This window comes from Scleropages formosus, chromosome 11, assembly GCF_900964775.1.
Source record: "Scleropages formosus chromosome 11, fSclFor1.1, whole genome shotgun sequence".
Lineage (NCBI taxonomy): Eukaryota > Metazoa > Chordata > Actinopteri > Osteoglossiformes > Osteoglossidae > Scleropages > Scleropages formosus.
The window spans coordinates 22,004,477-22,024,695 of NC_041816.1; the positions used below are offsets into that span (position 1 = coordinate 22,004,477).

Sequence of the window (20,219 nt, forward strand, 5' to 3'; positions counted from 1 at the left end):
CTTGGGGCAAGGTGTCAGTTTATTAATAATAATAACAATCATCATCATCACTGGTTGCCCCTGCATGTTTTGTACACTCAAAGCGACTCGATAAGATCAGAGGTGTCATGATGTTGTCCAGTTACAGTGATGCATTTACAGCAGCGACCCGCACTCCCACTCCTACCCACCCACTTTCCTGTTTGTTTGCTTGCAGTGAAGAGCGATCGCTCATAGCAGCGGGGCTCGATTGACGCTGTCTGCTGATCTGCTGATCTGCTACTGCGGCTGGCTCGCGCTAACGAGGCGCTTGGCTGATCGCCGTCAGCCGGGGCTTCTCTCTCTCTCTCTCTCTCTCTCTCTCTCTCGCGCGCGCGCGCGCACACACATACACACACACGCGCGCCGTCAGGAACCAGCGAGGCAGCGAGTTCCGCACCCCGGGATGGCTTCAGGGGATCTCTACGAGGTACCGTAACAGTCGGTCAAAAAAAAAAAAAAAAAGCAGCACTTTCTTCGCGTTGACACATGGAATTAGGAAGTCAGGAAGGTGTGTGTGTGTGTGTATACACGTATACGTATGTTTGTGTTTGCGCGCGCGCCGCCCTAGGGCAGTGTAGAGATGAAGATCTCCACTTGTTTTTCTGCTCTCGGATCTCCCCGGTACTTTTGGGTCGCGCGGGCGGCGGAGAGTCAGTCTCGTGCTCGCGCCGACCGAGTTACACGGGCGGCGCGTGTGTGTGTGTGTGTGTGTGTGTGTGTGTGTGTGTGTGTGTGTGGGGACAGATGTGAGTGAGGTGAACTGCCCGCGTGCCAGCCGCTCCCGGGGCGCAAGTGTGGCCGCGAAGTGCGGACACGGCTGGACGGACGGAGCTGACAGGAGGAGGAGGAGGGGGGGCTCCTGGATGGATCGCGCCTCAACGTGGGCTTGACGGATCGTGCTGCTGATCCGCGCGCGCGCCACCCGGCTCTTTTATCATTAGCAAATGGTGACGCGCGTCGCGTGTCCTTGAGCGCGCTGCTCTATCTATGCATGATTACCGCGGAGTTCACTCCTCAATTTGAGCGTGTGTGGCTCAACACCTTGGGGGTGACAACTTGGTGGCCGGTGGTAGATGGCGGTCGGCCGGAGGAGGCTGGATGAGGCTAGATCATGAGGGTTCCTTGGTCTTGCGTGGTCTTGGTTGCTCATCATCCATCGTGTTGAGGGGACATGATTCATTGGGTCTCCATTGGGACACCATCGGGACAGCAGATTGGGACCCCCAAGGTGCCGTTGAGTTGCTCTTGATCTCCATGCAACCACTCTCTGACTTCAGCCCTAATCATCTTGATGCACTGATGATGTCATGGAGTCACTCTGCCTTTCACTTTCTCTTCATGGTTGTCACCTGAACAGCTAATAAAGCAAACAGTTGTCAGAGCAGGGTGGCAGTACTACATTTTTATTTATTTATTTAGCACATGCTTTTCTCCAAAGCGACTTCTAGTGAACTCTATGTAGTGTTATGAGCCCACACACCTTATTCACCATGGTGACTTACACTCCTAGATACACTACTTACACTGGGTCACTCATCCATACATGAGTGGAACACACTCTCTCTCTCTGTCACTCACACACTACAGGGGAACCTCAACAGCATGTCTTTGGACTGTGGGAGGAAACCAGAGCACCCAGAGGAAACCCACACAGACACGGGGAGAACATACAAACTCCACACAGTGGGGATCAAACCCACGTCCTCTCACACCACCCAGGCGCTGTGAGACAGTAGCGCTACTCGCTGTGCCACCGTGCTGCCAAACTTACATTGAAAGACTTGTTTTTTTTGGGCACTTAAACAAGAAAGCATTTCGGTAGGTATGTGGGCCATGACAATGTCTTTGCCGCCATGTCCAGGAACCCCTCCTCTCTGGCTATGGAAGTAGACACCATTGGTGTTATTATTTTTTCTTTGGGCAAACTGATTTCTTTTTCATCTTTCTCCATATTTCTTCATCATATTCACCTTCATGGTCTCCGGAGAAACGACATTCCATTCCACTGTATACAAGCTATATGGAGGAATGACAATAAAAAGTCTTTCTCCTTATTGGGTTCCCAGTGACACGAAATATTAATGACAATACTGTCTCATCTATGTTTCAGTTTTAAACTACTGTTTTTGGAAAGTCTAGATGTTTTTTCAATTCCCCAGCAGCTAATATGCATAAATGTATGTGCAAAAGGCTATACCTGTAAAATGAAGTAGTTCATGTATTTGTTAATATTTCTTAACTATGAATTATTTGTAAATCAGTAACATTTACATGTATTCATTTAGCTGATGCTTTTCTCCAAAGCAACTTACAATGTTAAGCTTTTTACAATTATTTACCCATTTATACAGCTGGGTAATTTTACTGGGGCAATTTAGGGTAAGTACCTTGGTTGAAGGTACTACAGCCAGAGGTGGGAATGGAACCTGCGACCTTTGGGTCCCAAGGCAGTAACAAATGGTAAGTGCTGTGAATCCAGTGAATTTAGTGAGTATAACTTTCAGCTGAGCAGTAAGCTTTGCGGGTAACACCAACTCTTTATTGGTGCAAAGATCTTCTGTTGTGATGATGATGATTGTGATGTTGTGCAGTTAGTCAAGCAAACTGTGCTGCCAGTAAAGGAGTCATTCTGTGTCTCTTCTATAAAGAAAATGTGTGTTTAACATTCGTTGCATTTGCTCTTTGTTCAGTTCGGGTGGATTTGCTTCTCAAAAATTATTCGCAGTGATTTTGATCTACCTGACTGGTATTTTGCAGCATCTGTTATTGTGTAACATCTGTGCGGTGTTACAGTGTGTCCCTGGCATGCGGGACACACACAGAGGACACCGAGATCCTTTGTTAGCTATTGTCCAACCCATCTGTGTTAGTACAACCAAATTTTGACATGTGAATAGTCACGTATAACATTTAAAGCTCCATAGCTAATGTCCTTTACATTGTCTCACTATTGGTCCAATGCCATTGGGTAGAGTGGATATGAATTATAATGAAATAAAACAATACTTGTCTGTTCTTATGAAAAAATGTCGTATCATCTTTGAAAAGTGGTTGCTTAATTCTGTCTTGCTTTTTAAGCTGTAGAAAAAAAATGGAGGATTGAACTGTTTATTGAAATTTAACTGTTTGAAATTTGGGGGATTATAAAAATGTTCTATATTTAAGTGATCTGATGCAATGTTTATGAAACTTGAAATATGTACAGTTGCAGAAAAACTCAGTTTTTAATGCAGACAACGTCTTTGCACGCCGATGCTTCTCTAAATCAAACTAAATTCCCTGTTCAAATCAACCAGTTAGTCGTCACAGTATAATGAAAGTTCTTTTACTGTAAATACTGTCTCTTGATGTTATGATTTTATAATTTAACCATGTTTTTGTGGAGCAAAGATGTGGTTGCCCGATACACATCTTGAAGATGTAAGTTCTCCTTTCTTTGTATTGATGGAAGGGGCATTGTTTCTGGTTTCCTGTTAATGACGGAGGCTTTCTTGTATTCGAACCTTTGGTCTAATCCAGTCACATTTCAAAGTGACTAATATTCAAACAAACTTAGTGGACTCATAAGGTGCATAAAAGGCTAAATTCTTTCCTAGGGTCTTATTAAACTAACCATTGAGTAACTACTTCTCCACAATGGAGACTAAGTTATTGTCAGCTGGTTTCTGAGAATTAAAGTACAGCAACTGGATTCTGTTTTAAGATTTAACCGAGAAAAGTGACTTACTGTGCAAGCAATGTAAAAAAAAAAAAAAAAAAAAAATACTATGGCTTATATGTAGCCAGTAACTTCTTGTTGCAAAAATGGAATGATTAACAGCTTAAATGTTTTATATCTTAATATTCCATCTCTTCTGATATTTCAAAGTTTTTCAGTGTTTTTTTTAGCTTTTTTTTGTTTGATAATAGTTATAAATTGGTAGAGTAGCCAGTCGATGATTATATGGCATAATGGTGTGTTGAAAATCAGTGATAGCCTCCCCTTTTAAAGTTGACACTTTTTCCTCTGTACATGTAGCCATGTGCACCAGTTAAATACATCGATGGTGTGGTAACAGCCAATTTTCTTAACTTGCTTACTTCATTAGTTATTAGCCCAATAATTGAATCTCTGCCATTCTACTTAGGTCATTATTTGCACATGATTGAGCAGGATTTTTAAGCAATTCAGCAAGGACTCCTTGTCCCCCCCCATTAGTAATTTGTGTCGGTGCTAAAATAAAAATATTAAAAACATTTCCTGCTGACTCAGCTAAATATGCCACTCTAGGTTTTAATTACCAAGGAGGCACAGTATTGGATCGTCCTACTGCTAGATGAAATGGTAATAATGATCAGGATTGGTATTGGTATTAATTGTTAAGTTAATTTTAGTTACAACTGCTTTGAGCTCAGGGTACCAAAAGTAGGGGGAAAATACTGAAGTTGGCAACATTGGGCTAAATGTAAGACAAATGGAAGGACGGGTAACAAGAAAGAGGAAGGAGGAAAAATGAATATGACAAATTAGCAGAAAAAGGCACATTTTTCAGGAGCAGGATCCTCAGGCCTGTTTTAAAAGGAAGGCGCTTGCGAACGGCCCGAAGGCGATTCGGTAACAAGCTGCTGAGCGGAGCAACAGACTTGCTCACCCACTGTGTGCTGTCTAGTCCTGAGGCTGGGCTGCTTGAGCTTCCGGGATTCTTCCTGGCTCAAAGTGGGCCAAGGTGCTAAATGGCGCGGGCCAGCATGTGCTGCGTTCTGATCCGCAACTTCTGGGAGCCGCACGATACAGTAAAATCAACCAGGACCCATAAAACGTTTACAGCTGGTCCCCGATTTCCGATGATTCGACTTACGGTTTTTTTCGACTTTATGATGGTGAGCTGGCGGTAGGCATTCAGTAGAAACTGTACTTCGAATTTTGAATTTTGACTTTTTCCCGGGTTAGTGATATGCGGAGCGATACTCTCTTGCGATGCTGGGCAGCGGTAGCGATCCGCATCTCCCGGTCTGTCACGCAGATGTGTGTATAAGGTGTATTAAATGCATTTTCGACTTACTATGGATTTCGCAGAACGTAACCGCATCGTAAATCGAGGACCACCTGTACTCATTTAGCTGACACTTTTCTCCAAAGTGACTTACACTGTTAGGGTACATACAGTTATTTACCCATTTATACAGCTGGGTAATTTTACTGGAGCAATTTAGGGTAAAAGTACCCTTGAGCAAGGTACTAAAGTTAGAGGTGGGAATCAAACCTGCGACCTTTGGGTCCAAAGGTGACAGCTCTTACCACAACACCACCAGCTGCCCTGCGAGCTGCTGATTTGCGTATGAAGAAAATCACATTGAACAACATATAAATTGCATTATTATTCCCAAACGGTTCAGGCTTGGGCGTCACGCTCATTTTTTTTGAAAATCGGAGTCCTTTTGAAAATGGTACAACTCTCTGGGCGACTACTGCTTTGTTGGAGGAAATACAGCGTTTTATGAGTCACACCGGTATGGCACCGTTTGTCATACTGCCCTGACAACTGTGTCACATACAGTAAATCTACAAGAGCTTTTATGAACATTTACCACTGCCAGTATAAATCATTCTGCTGCTGTTTCTGTCATTGTTGTTCACTAACTACTTGCAGCTGACTGACTCCGTTGTCTGCTGTTCCTGTTGTCTTTATTTTTGTTCTTCATTCTTCTGCCGCTCCGCTTGCATGTTTATGTATGCGAGAGAACTGTATTTAGCCGTTTGCAGTGTACCTCTTCTCTAGGTCCGGAGGATCCCTGCGTATGCTGGTTTGCGTCCAAACTGAACTTTGAATTAGTCTTAACCGAGCTGTTCTTTGAAAGAATGTCCTAAATCAAATTATGTCAGACAAAAACCTTTTTGTAATCACTGAAAGCCCTGGGGGCCTCCCTATAATTTCTGTTATTAGTGGCTGGATTACCTGTGTTAGTAAATAACCAGCACTTTTTTTTTTTTCTTTCCTTTTTAGCTCGCAGAATACACGAAACAGCTTTTCATGTCTAAGTTATTCATTGACAAGCATAAAATTAACTCTGTTATTTATGCTATGGGGGGGCGCGGTGGCACAGCGGGTTTGGCCGGGTCCCGCTCTCTGGTGGGTCTGGGGTTCGAGTCCTGCTTGGGGTGCCTTGCGGCGGACTGGCGTCCCGTCCTGGGTGCGTCTCGTCCCCACCCGGCCTTGTGACCCGTGTTTCCGGGTTAGGCTCCGGTTCACCGCGACCCCGCTCGGGACAAGTAGTTTCATCCTGTGTGTATTTATGCAATTTATTTGATAATCGACTCAATTACAGCAAATGAATAAAAAGATCAACTTGCGAAAGACCGGCTTGCGCAGAGGTTGTCTGGAGCACGACGGAAATTTGTTGTGCTCAAATACCTTTGTTTTGGCTCCTGTTCTTTTCTTTCCAGAGTTGCTCTATCACTACGCTCTACCGCTGCCAAAAAGGTGTTCCCTACTCGGGCTGGTTGGAGGACTGGTATGCTTGGACAGAAATGTACATGTCAATAACATGGGAATAAAAAAACAGCTTCCAGCGATCTTTTGGGCAGATAAGGTAGACTGTGTCACCAGCATGGTAATTTCCGTACCAGATCGAAAGAGGGGAGTAGAATCTCGATGCTGTTGTGGGTTTTTCGTTGAGGACACTAAAAACTAGAAATAAAACCGGGCGGCACGGCGAGTAGAGCTGCTGTCTCACAGTGCCTGGGTGGTGCGAGAGGACATGGGTTCGATCCTCACTCAGTCTGTGTGGAGTTTGTATGTTCTCCCTGAGTCAGCATGGGTGCTCTGGTTTCCTCCCACAGTCCAAAGACGTGCTGTTCAGGTTCCCCCGTAGTGTGTGAGTGACAAAGAGCGTGTGTTCCACTGATGTATGGATGAGTGACCCAGTGTATCTAGCAGTGTAAGTCACCGTGGTGAATAAGATGTGTGGGCTGGTAACACTACATAGAGTTCATCGGAAGTCGCTTTGGAGAAAAGCATCTGCTAAATAAATAAATGTAAATGTAATAAGACACTACTGGTGTGCTTCTTTTTACTTAGCTTAACAAGGAGCCGAAGGAGAGCGGTTGAGTCCTGGGGAGACATAAACAAGCTTGTTCTTTGGAATAAAAAGGAGTAATGTTACGTGGGCAATAAACGTTTGTCTTTACTGAATAATGAGTGTTACCAAAGAATATCTGTGGGTGCAGAGGTCCATTTGCTGGTGATCTGCTCCAAAAAGGGAGTCCCTATCCAACCTCTTATCTGCTTATTTGACATTGATTGTACTGAGGGAGATAGCAGGAAAAGTACGGTACATTTCGTTGCAAGTGATAATAGTGAAATGATCACGAAAGAAGCTTGTAAATCTTGAATTAGACTGGACCTTGTACTGATCGTTGTGTTGGTGGCTTCTGATGATGAGGTCACTTACACATTCACTTTGCTTAGATAAGTGAAACATTTTTAGGATATTTCCCGAAAGTCCAGAATGTATTTTTTATTTTTTTTTTCCCTCCTCTCCTCCTCCTTTTTCTTTTTTCAAGATGCTGTGTTTCGAGCCGCACTCACACTCATGAGAAAAGCAAGACAAGGCTGGGAGCCATTAATAAATCATTTGCAACCTTGAATTCAGTGTTGCGCTCTTGTCTGAAACGAGACTGAACCTTTTTCTAGTGGTTTGTAGAGTCTGAAGGATGCCAAAGCTTTTTTGCATCAACTTTTTATAACGAATTAGTGAGATATAAGCGGCCTGTTGTTGACTGACATGTCAAGATGTAGGGTTAGTGCACATTTGTTTATGTATCAGTGGGCTCTCTGCCAATAGGTGGCTTTTTTGCAGTGAAGCACAGATATGATCAAGTGGAAGGGTTGTAAATTTCTTTGTAGGAATGTAGGAATCTCCTACACATCTCAGTTACTTTTCTGAAGGCCATAGAGGACGGTGAGCAAGTGGTGAATACCCAGTTTTTTCCCCTGGATTTTTAAAATTGAAAAAAATTCTTAACCTCACTATTTAATTTTTTTTCTTAAATTCATTACCTTGTTACACTACCCATCTTGAGTGTTAATGGTACGCCGCTCTGTTGTTCCAAGCCGTGGTAATTGCTGGAGAGGTGCAGTTAGTTAATTCTGAAAAAGGAATAAACCTCTACTGCCTGACATTGTTTGAGATATATATGCAAAACATTCCTGAATATCTCCTTTATGCGTAAGAGCTGAGCTTAGCTGTTCGAGGTGTAGATCAACAGATTTCATAGTGAAGTTTGTCGTCATCAATGTATGGCTGCTTACCTGGTGATTTTATTCAAAGGAAACTGAATCTGGGCCGTTGCGCAGTTGGATATTTTACTGGAGCTGTTCAGGTGAGCTGTGTTGCTCAACACTACAGCGGTGTTCCTCCAGGCCCAGTCCTTGAGCACCTTCAGTTTGTCTCCTTTAATGTGCTCTCTGTGCTTGTAAAACAAGATGAATTTGCTCTGAAATCATCTTTGCTTTGATACACTGTGTGTCCCAGAAAGCCATAATGGCAAGGGAAGTTATTAAAAAAGCTGAATACATACCCATAGCTGAGAGAAGAGGGTAAATGGAAGAATTAACTGGTCATTTTTCAATTTGTGACGTAACATATGTAGGAATTCACCAATATCCACAAAGGAAGGTGAAGTTTAAATGTATATTACAGTCCATTTTTAATATGGATATGAATCAATGAGCTCTGATGTAAAAGTTTTGCAGGATTTTGGTGTCTGAGAATGTTGAAGGGTCAGAGTTGCCAATTATAGCCAGACTAAACTTTCCAAATATGAAACTGGAGTTCATTAAAGGTTCAAAGGTCTCGTATTATTGGCTTATTACTAATCGCTACAACACTGATAGCCGTAATTATTATGAGCAAATAAGATGAATTTTGAATGCGTAGACCCCAAGGCCTTCTTGAGACGTGAATATTCCATTGTTTTGTTTTAGTAAAATAAATCTCCGCAATGATCCAACTCTAATGAAAGAACTGGTTGTGGACATTAGCACAACTTTGTCGTGTTTCCAGTGGTATTTTTTGCACAGAATTTTTGTTACATACTGAATGAAATGTAAGTTAACGTTAAACAGTATGCGTACTGTTAACTGTGCAATGCTTGTGTTACTATTCTGTTTGTGTAGGATATATCTTTTGGGAGGACTCTCTCCATCTCCAGGATGTTTTCCAACCTTATATTTATCATGTTCACCCCAGGAATTCTGGGGAATTGATAATCATTTTTATTCATGTGTTCTGAAATACAAGTCTAGATGATGCCTTTGACTTCAAACCTGATCAGGATGGGCTGCCAGCACGGTTGCTGGGAGTGTAATCAAATTTTCATTATAATCGCATCCTGTTTGCAGTTATGCGTTTGTATATGTAGTCTTGCGTTCCTCCATCATCTTCTGCGATTCCATTCAGATGTCAATAAAATAACAGAAAAGGAGTAGACGTTAACAAAAGGTAGCTGAAGTAATTGCTGACTCTCTCAAATTGCGAAAGGCACATGTAAATCAACAAACATACAAGTGGACGAGGGTTCTGCCAAGGGGAACAGGTGTTGACGTTTCTTTCGAGCTGACATTTTCAAGAGGCACGTCAGGCACGGAAATTAATCTCATCCTTGTGATGGATGAGGAAACCATGAAAATGTACGCCATTTGACATACGTCAAGATCTTCTAGAAGTGTAGTGTCAGGAATGGGTTTTGGAATGGCTTAATTGCACATGTGGCTACAACAGTTACTTCATCCTCAAATCACACTTGGAATAAATTTGAAGAGCTCGTTGCTTGTTCTGATCTATATCATGGCAATACCAACTTATTGTTCAAGACTGGAAGTGTTTATTCCCCGGTGAATGAGATTTTGTATTGGTGACTTTTGCAATCTAGATCTTAAAAACGGAGGAGATGAATAATACATTAGTTACATTAGTTACGGCTTTCAAATATAAAGTATCTCCGTGGCAGTCAAATTTATATTCAACTTCAACACATGAAAGGGAATCATTGCTCCAGTGTTTAAAATGTCTTATTTGCTGAACATTTTTCCCAGAGGAAGATTTTATTAGATAGTAAAGTCAACAGCTAATAAATAATTGCGTAGAATAATATGGTAATGAAGAGCCAGGATGATTTTATTTTTTTATTTATGTTCTGACACCAACATTGGATCTAGTTTGTCAAGAGGAAAGGAAATCTTCTCTGTCAGTTGTCTCCCAAAACTTTCTTCTGCTGCCTTCTTTTTTCATTTTTTGTGCAATTCGCTGGCCCCGTATCTTACCTTTGTGGCTCATCAGGATGATGATCAACGAGGAGACATTTAACTTTTAAGCTGTTGGCTGCTTTTGTCGTTGGCCTTTATTACCGCTCTTTAACACTCAAGGACACTGCAACCACATTTTAAGTTGACTGAAAAAAGAACATATAATATGTGATATATTTATACATCATCACCTGACCAGTTAACAGTTCAAGTGTTAAGATGACTAACATTGCGTGTTTTCTCTAGTTACAGTACTATCAGACAGGAACAGCATATATTTTAAGGGCTTTTCCCTGTTGTTTATTTTTGTCATTTTCTTTGACACGATTGTGTCTTGATCTTATTAGCTAGATGACAAACTATTTATTCAAATTTTTTTCAACTAAGGGTAGATGACTGATTGTGTAAACATCATGACTTACAGCTAGACTGTGATTGACGTCATTACCGGTTATCAGGCTACCTAGTGACAAGTGCTTCGGAGTTCGAAGCGATTACTGGAGTTGGAGTCAGTAAAAATATACCAACTTTGACTAAATGCACCGTACATGCCAGCATATAAGTCGACCCCCAAAATAATGTCCAACTTTTGAGCAGCGCTACGGAGTCGTAGACTCGGTCGGAAGCAATTATTGGGTCACTGGAGTCGGAGTGGAAGGTTTTGTGTACCAACTCCACAGCCCTGCTAGTGTCACCAATGAAAGCTATAGCTAACACCAATAACAGAAGATCAAAATTGCAGTTTTACCTGAAATCTTACATTGGTGGTAATTTTATAGTAGGTTATTTAGCAAGTAGGGGGGTGCGGTGGCGCAGTGGGTTGGGCCACAGTCCTCCTCTCCAGTGGGTCTGGGGTTCAAGTCCCGCTTGGGGTGCCTTGCGACGGACTGGCGTCCCGTCCTTGGTGTGTCCCCTCCCCCTCCAGCCTTACGCCCTGTGTTGCCGGGTTAGGCTCCGGTTCCCCGTGACCCCGTATGGGACAAGCGGTTCTGAAAATGTGTGTGTGTTATTTAGCAAGTAGTTGAAAAGCAGGGGTCATCTGGCAAGGGTCTGAAAACGCACCTTTTCCGGACCCATTTCACCCAAGATCTCTCCAGCTCATGTATGGTGTAAAAAGTTCATGCACCGTAACTTCGTGATCTTCCTCAGATAGGCCTTTACACAGCAGGTACTCCGGCATTGTATGCGATTGTTTGTTTGTGTACCTTATTCTTAAAAAAAAAAAAAAAGAGAAAGATTTGTGGTAGGAAGTCATCAGGATTCATTCAACATCGGTGCATCAAGTGGAAAGTAACAAACCAGGTTTACTTAGAGACATGGCTGCAGACGTGTCTCTTTCTCTTAACGTAATGCACAAATTGTATTTTTGCTGAGATGTATGCCGCTTTGGAGAAAAGCCTCTGCTAAATGAGTATATGTGTCAGTTAGTGATGTTTGTTCCTTGTGTTAAACCGAACATTTTATTTACTGTTACGGCACATCATTTTGCCTTTAGCAACACTTTTTTTAAAATAATTTAAAAATGGGGGAAAAAAAATTTATCAGTTATCATGATCATGTTTGGGAGGGGGCTATTAATGGTCTTTCAGCCTCTTGGAGTCTTGTTCATCCCCGTTCCCTGGCTCACCGACACCCCTGTTTCTCCTACTCGGTTTAGTTAGTAGAATACATGCATAGAGTTACACAGGGACTGGAAGAATAATCCCTCCTCCGTGAAGCCAGGACTTGGTGTGGTAATGCCTGTGAACAACATCGCTCTGACTCATTCGTCAATGTGCCGCCTTTACCGTCCATTGCAGCCGCCGCCACGCAGCTCAGTATTCCTGCTGATTGCCTTTCATAGGAGCTTTGCATATGTAGTCTCAAGCGTTCCCCTGCTTACGGAAATATTTTTAATTCTTTCTACAACTCGTTTCAGAGGAGATGAGAAGCTGTAAGGAGCTAAGTGGTGAAAATTGACCGGGGGGGCTATATACTAGTGTGCAGTGCTCTGATGGGCACCGGGGCTATTTAAAGGGACTGGACACACGTCACCCCGTGTGCTGCTCCACCAGCATGCATATATAGACAAATGTACAGTCAACAGAAATAGACATCAGCCACTTATGCGCATTGTTCATCTTGCGTTGCTTTTTGGTATTATTTACATTTTATATGCAAACACATTGTATATTTTATTTCCCATTTTACATGTGGCACCTTGAAATTCTTGTCCTAAGTTGCAAAATTTTAATTGTAGGTCACCTAACATTGTAAGTCACTTTAGAGAAAGTGTCAACTAAATGAATAAATGTCGATGTAAAACCCTGATTAAGCTGCTGTCAAGAAATATTCTTAGATTACTCCAGCTGTGAGGTCAAACTCACTGCAGAACTCTCACTGAGGCAGCTGGTAGCATAGTGGTTAGAGCAACTGCCTTTGGACCCAAAGATTGTAGGTTTGAGTCTCACCTCCAGCTGTAGTACCCTTGAGCAAGGTACTTACCCTGGAAATTGCTCCAGTAAAAATTACCCAGGTGTATTCATTTGCTGATGCTTTTCTCCAAAGTGACTTGGAATGTTAAGGTTACAGTTATTTCCCCATTTATACAGCTGGGTAATTTTATAAATGGGTAAATTAATTGTGAGTAGCTTTGGAGAAATGCATCAGCTGTATGAAGTAATGTAAATGTAAACGGTCCGTGTATGTTGCGTTCATTTGTTTTTTGATTCAAAATTGGAAAAACAAAATGCGAATTACGATGCCTTCATTCGTCTTTTGTTTTAAAAATGGAAAAAAAATTATGAATTAACTGTTTAAATTATGTAAATGATTTAAAATATGGCTCATTTATAGTTTCTTGCCATCTTATTTTTTGACTTTGAGTTATTTTGTTTTGTGGTATTCTTGAACAACCCGCATGGCTCCTTCAAACGTGCCGCCTTCGCTCCGAGTTATTGATCATAAGTTAATATGGATCACTAGGTGCTTTTCAAAAGCAGCAAGAGAGTGACAGTAAGGGAGGATGACATGTCCACCGAGAAAATCGGCAGGATTTATTTTTCAGGTGCTACTTAAGAATCTTATTACTAATTAAGCGCTGGTGTTAAAAGCACCATGAAGTTCTAGTTTACATTTATTTAGCAGAAGCGATTTCCAATGAACTCTATGTAGTGTTATGAGCCCACACACCTTATTCACCGTGGTGACTTACACTGCTAGATACACTACTTACACTGGGTCACTCATCCATACATCAGTGGAACACTCTCTCTCTCTCTCTCTCTGTCACTCACACACTATGAGGGAACCTCAACAGCATGTCTTTGGACTGTGGAAGGAAACCCTTGCAGACTCAAGGAGAACGTGCAAACTCCACACAGGGGATCAAATTCTTGTCCTCTTGCACCACCCAGGTGCTGTGAGACAACAGCGTTACTCGCTGTACCACCGATTCTAGCTTAGGCTACTTGCTAGATTGGAAATAATTGTGCACTTTAGGGCATTCATCATATTTGATACAGTGAGATTTTGATTTCTACGCTTTGTATGATTAAACGAAAAGAGAAGATTACGTAATCACACAGTGTGCACAGATTGTAAACCACTGAAATGTTCATACGTTCTCTTTTTTAACCTTGTTAAACTCTATGTGGGCTTTCTTCAGTGCTCCTTAAAGCATCTGAACGGTGTGATGGTAGCGTGCTCTGGAGACTGTTCCTCCAACATTAAAGAAGAGGTTTCTCAGCCACAGGTTGCCAGTGGTGACTTGGGAGAGTGTTGTGGAATCCTGTGTGAACACTGCCACCCTGCTGGACCCACATGGTGCATGGCGACATGACGTGGTTGGTCTCTTTCGATGTAGGAAACCATCTCAGAACCTTACAGATAGAGATAGTTGCAGCTTTGGAGCCAGAGGCAGAGTGCAAGGTGTGTGATGGATGGATGGATGAGTGAATGAAGCTCTATTAGTTGCAGATGGGCTTCAGCAGTATAAAGTATTCAACTAAATGATAACGGGAAAAAACAGCTGGTAGCGTAGAGGTTAAGCTGCAGGTTTGAATCCCACCTCTGGGTGTAGTACCCTTGAACAAGGTACTTACCCTACATTGCTCCAGTAAAATTACCCAACTGTATAAATGGGTAAATAATTATGAGTAGCTAAACGTTGTAAGTCACTCTGGAGAGAAGTGTCGGATAAGTCAATAAATGGAAAAAGTGGGGACGTTGGCAGAGGTTGGACTGGGAAGAAGGAAAACTGGAAACATCAAAAAAAGGAACATAATAAATAAGCAAGCAGATCCACACAAAAAAAAGGGGTGAGGGGTATGATAAGGTAAAACAGAGGAAAGTCAGTAGCAGCCCAACTGCCTGAGGAGTTATAGAGCCTAATGGTGGCTGGCAGAATATAGTGAAAGTTAGGGTAACACACCTGTGTCCAACACCTGTGGTGAGCTTTGGTGAGCTGTTTACTTCATGCTCCATGTTAGGTGTGAGCTTCAAAGTTCAGATCTGGGACTCACCCTCCATTTCCCAGATTAATACGCATATTTCATATGCCAGCTGTGTTTGCAGCCTGAAAAACATACTTCAAAAACAATTCCAACCTCAAAAGAAAGTCTCTTTTTGCAGAAACTTGAACTATAGTGTGGATCGAGGAGGTACGTTCTGTAAGCCATGTGCTGAAAACACAGTACATTTGCATGTTTTGCATATCTCTCACCTTAATGAGGTCTACCTTACATATATCATATTTTCTTTTTTAATCCATTTATCTCTGTATTGTTACTGTAATTATATCATACAGTGGCACATTTTTGGACTTGTTCATAATGCTGGTGACCCCCTATCTGCACACAGGTGTTAGAGCCGTTTACCCCTGGAGTGAACTCATTTACAAACGGGTCGGTTTTGTTAAAGGTTACACTTGTCAGTGTTCAGTGCACTCTTATTACTGCACAATTTTTTTTCTTCATTAGCATTGCTCATCCTACTGAAGTGGATAGCACACCTGAGGGTGTCTCTTCATACACCCTGTATGCCTTTGTGCATACAGGGAATTTGGCGTGGGATAAAAATGTACTCTGATAAAATAATAGAGGAAGTATCATGCAAGATGTTTGAGAAATGCAATAAATACTATATAAGCAATGCAGTTATGTACATTAATGTGTATGAACACATGTAAGTAACATGAACATAGATCTGGAACTACCAGTGGGGATAAATATGAATAGGTGCAGTTGGTGACACTAATAAATATACAAGTCGTCCTCAACGTAGGACGTATGAGTCTTTCACCAACCTGGACTTACAAGCGCTGACCCGTTAACCTTATATTATTTTCGAATCCCGACATCTCGTTGTAACGTCTAATGGCGACCGCTCCATCTGCTGTACGGCAACATCGACTGGCAGCGCTGCTAGAGGACACGATTTCTTATTTTCTGGGTCTCGATCTATGTTTGGGTGTCTAGCAGTAATTTTTTCCGTACAGAACTTTTCATTTGCGATTCCCTTCAAATCACGTTTTATTTAAAATCAATATCAAGGGAAAAAGTGTGTCCCGGTGATACAGGAAAAAAATGCAAAAGGCAATAGATTTAGAAATTAATGAAAATACAAAAATATTTCACAGTATCATTATTTTATATTGGTATTCTTGTAACAAGATAATATGTGAAATTAGTGGAAAAATATGACAGAGCCATCTTGTAAAACATTACAGGTATTCCTGTTGTTGTTTTCTTTTTTTTTTTTAAATCTTTATCTATCTTTATGATATATAATGTATGAGGGAATTTGATTTTTGACCAAGTCAAATTATGATGGAAATGTCAGACTTGAACTCCATCGTAAGTCCAGGACTAGCTACATACTACCAGCATGAAGCCTTAAATGAAATCTGTTGGTTTAGAGGCTGGATGTCGATGGAGGAAAACGGTATTAATGTGTATTCACGCATTGTACGGTTTATAATGTGCACGTCTTAGTGCTCCAAATATAGGACTTCTTGCATTGTGTTCCGTATAAAGTACGCATGATGTGTCTCAGTTCCGTTGTACACTTATTCGTGTAGCTGACACTTGACTTGCAATTATTTCCCCATTCACACAACTAGGCAATTTAGGGTAAGTACCTTGCTCAAGGGTACTACAACTGGAGGTGGGATTTGAACTTGCAACCTTTGGATCCAGAGGCAGAAACTCTGGCCATTACGCTACCATTTGCTGTTCTTTGAAGGTTCTGAGGTGTTACACTTCCGTATCACGGTAAAGACTTACTATGAGCCTGTGTTTTGTGCATTCCAGAGAGCAACTTCATTCTCCACATCGCGACATTCCTGCTGTTCTCCAAGGCTGTTGCCGAGCCTTCTTTATCAGTCGGACATATTTGCGGCCATCCATTTCACACAGCAACTTTGTAGTGACCCCACCCCCCATCCCCCCGTGCAACGTAGAAGAACACCCCTGCTGTTGTTCATAATTCCGTGCGGCGGTTGCAGTTGGGCTTGCCTGGGACCTTGCGACAGAATTTTTGTATCTGACCTCAAAAAGTCAAAGTCATGTTTAAGGGAGATGTGATAGGCAGTGTACCGTACTGAGTGTACTCTTATCCGTGCCCCGCATTAGCTACCGCCTCATCTTACACACGTGGAAGGTTAAGGGAAAATGCACAACCTCCTGGAAGAAGGCACCAAATAAGAGCATTTCTTCAGAGCAATTGCTCTTTCAGCTGTTTTTGTTGGGGTCAAGATGTAAAGGGCTGTCGGCTGCTCTTCTGCCGCTGCATTTATATTTATTCGTTTAGCAGACGCTTTTCTCCAAAGCGACGTACATCTCGCAGAAAATACAATGAGTGCGTCGCGTCAACAGGAAGGGCGACTTGGATGCAGACACACGATTGTAAAGCACAGTTAGTTTGTTCCTTTCTGCTATATGACCCAACGTACATCACACGAGTAGCTGCATAAATGTTTATCCATTAATGGACAATTCCTAATCACAGAATCGTTGCAGACATTTACGCCATACGAGTAGCTGCGCAACGATTTATCCGTTCAACAGTTATAATCAAAGAATTATTGAGCATAAACATTTAGGGGTTCATCATGCACTTAGGAGCTTAGGGGAGAAGTGAGTCCAGAAGAGGTGTTTTAAGACCGGTCTCAAACGTAGAGAGAGTCGAACGTATAAAAAAGTACGTCTTCGTAAATAAGAAAATATGTCGTAAAATGCTTTTCTTGTAAACATTTCGCTGTCTCTTAGGCCAGCCCTACACATGTCAGGAAGACGGGCAAAATTTCAACAGCACTGCGGGGTCAATAGGACCACATGGGCGCGATCCACACGATCGAGGTGTCCGTGTGTCCTGCCTCCATTCCTCATCAGCGTTTCCACAAAGCAGAATAGATCAGCGATCCTTGAAAGTAGTTCTCCTCCGAGGCCCTGGGCTGTCGGGAGAGCCCGGTCCCGCTTCAAGCGTTTGCTTTATTTGTGCATCATCGTTTCGAAGAGGCCTAGTGCATTAGTTTGATCCAATGGGCTGTTTTTACCCCCAAAGCCCCCATGTAAGCTCTGGATGAATGGATACAGTTTAGCTGCTTACGCCAAACAGTGAAACAGTGAAATAAAGAAACGTTCATTGTTGTTGGACACAGCTGTGGAAAATTGAGGCACACTGGACATTTGTTTTGCAGAGAACAAATTTATACATTTATAAATGTATAATTTTGCCTGAAAGTGCTCACTGTGCCTGGGAGACTTTAATAAAAAAAAAAAAAACGTGTGGCCTGAGGCAGGATAATGTGATCTTGGACTTGTAGGGACGCAGATCCAGAGCTCTGCAGTGTTTTACAAGAGATAAGTTGTCCTTGACTTGCGTTTGTTTGCCTGCTGCCTCCAACAAGGAGGCGAGATGAACCACGCGGTTTGGGAGCAGTTTGCATGATGCTCTGCTTATGTGTTTCATTGGGAGTCTTCTGGGGTTTTTTTTTTTTTTTGTGCTCCCAGCTCTGCAATTCTTGCCCCCCCCCCCCCCCTTCCCCAACGTAAGGCTGTGGTCATTCGAGCCACAGAGTTATACGCTTTCTTGGTTACTTGGTTGCTTGCAGGCGCGCATCTTCTTCCTTTCCTCTGTCGTGTTGGAAGGTATTCTTCAAAAAGACAAAAGCAGAGGCTCACATCCCCACTTGTGTGAATTCATTCTCTTAGGGTGCTGGTGTTCTTAAAAAAAAAAAAAGGACAGTTTTCACATGACAGTTGATTTACGGTTAGCTGAATTTTCACAGCGTTGGTGTTTTTTAGGGATTTTCCGTCCGCACAGTCGCTATTGTGTTGTTCACGCTGATTGTTTGCGTGAATAATTTTTTTTTCCTTTTTTTTTTTTTGTTTCCAGTTCTGTATCAGCTGAGTGCAGGAGGACCACGCTTCTTCGATTGTTATTCCACTTCCTTTACCATGCTGTCAGTTGCCTGGCGCCATGTGGAAGGGCAGAATGAAGGAGCGATGCTTCTCGCAACCCTCACAGTGGGCAACTTTGTGGGAAGCCTTTTGTGACAGTGGGAGGCATTTTTTTTTTCCTTTTACAGACTAATGGAATTAGTGTGAATATAAAGTCATCCAACTACATTATTGTTATTATTGATAGTAACCATTATTTGGCTCATTAATCCCAAATCTTACAATTTTAGGTTGTATTATGTAGTAGTTGATAGTGTGCTGGTCAGACCTGTTGCATTTGGATCCAAAGGTCACAGGGTCAAATCCCACTTCCTACTGTAGTACCCTTGAGCAAGGTACTTCCCCTAATATAAGTATAAATGAGTATACAAATTGTAGGCAATTGAACATTATAAGTCACTTTGGAGAAAAGCATCTGATAAATGTAAATTACTTATTTATACAGCTGGGTATTTTATGTTGGAGTAATTTAGGGTAAGTACGTTGTTCAGAGGTACTGCGATTGTAAGTGGGATTCAAACCTGTAACTTCTGGGTAGTAGATGAAGTCACTATGCTATCATCTGTCCTAATGGAGGACTAATGTACCTTGTTTCAACATTTGCTTTGTGAAACTACTGAACAGTAGGTTTTAGCAGGTGTTTAAGAACCTAGATTATATTTTCCAGTAATGTTTTCCCAGGTCATAATATTTTCATTTGTAACAGGAGTAATGTGGGTAGGTGGGATTCAAACCCAGGTCCTCCGAAAGGGACAGCTCTGACCACTATGCTGCCTGCTGTCCCATGGAATAGTCACAGCTGTTTTATAATATGAACATAAGATTTTATTTTTTTAATTCATTTTGCAATTCAGTTTACATTTATTTAGCAGATGCTTTTCTCCAAAGCAACTTCCAATGAACTTTATGTAGCATTATCAGCCCACACACCTTATTCACCGCAGTGACTTACACTGCTAGATACACTACTTACACTGGGTAACTCATCCATACATCAGTGGAACACACACACACACTATGGGGGAACCTGAACAGCATGTCTTTGGACTGTGGGAGGAAACCCGAGCACCCGGAGGAAACACAGATACAGGGAGAACATGCAAACTCCACACAGACTAAGTGGGGTTCGAACCCACGTCCTCCTGCTCCACCCAGGCACTGTGAGAGAGCAGCGCTACTCGCTGTGCCGCCATGCCATGGTTCTATAAAATGTTATGGGTTTTCTTGTTCTCATCACAGACACATTGTCTACTGCGTGCGCTTTATTAAACTCATTTGTGTAGTTTGCTGTCATGTGCTGTGGGGTTGGTTTTTGGGACTGTGTGTCTGATCACATGTGCTTCAGCACCAACGCATTACAGTTTTTTACTCGGTAGCGGCTCTTTTTAATCCAGCCATTTCAATGTCACTGTCACTCACCACCACGATCTTCAGCTTCTCATTCTTTGACAGTCACCTTTACATTTTACAT

At 42.1% G+C, this 20,219-nt stretch overlaps 1 protein-coding gene across 1 annotated transcript in view; it reads left to right on the forward strand.

The window, feature by feature from the left end:
* The first annotated feature begins 242 nt into the window (after positions 1-242).
* Positions 243-20,219, forward strand: part of LOC108941245 (chromodomain Y-like protein 2) — a 56,060-nt gene continuing 36,083 nt past the window's right edge. The window contains exon 1 of the mRNA XM_018763941.2: positions 243-448. Coding sequence (XP_018619457.1) covers positions 425-448 — 24 coding nt within the window. The 5' untranslated portion in view covers positions 243-424. The remainder of the gene's footprint in view (positions 449-20,219) is intronic.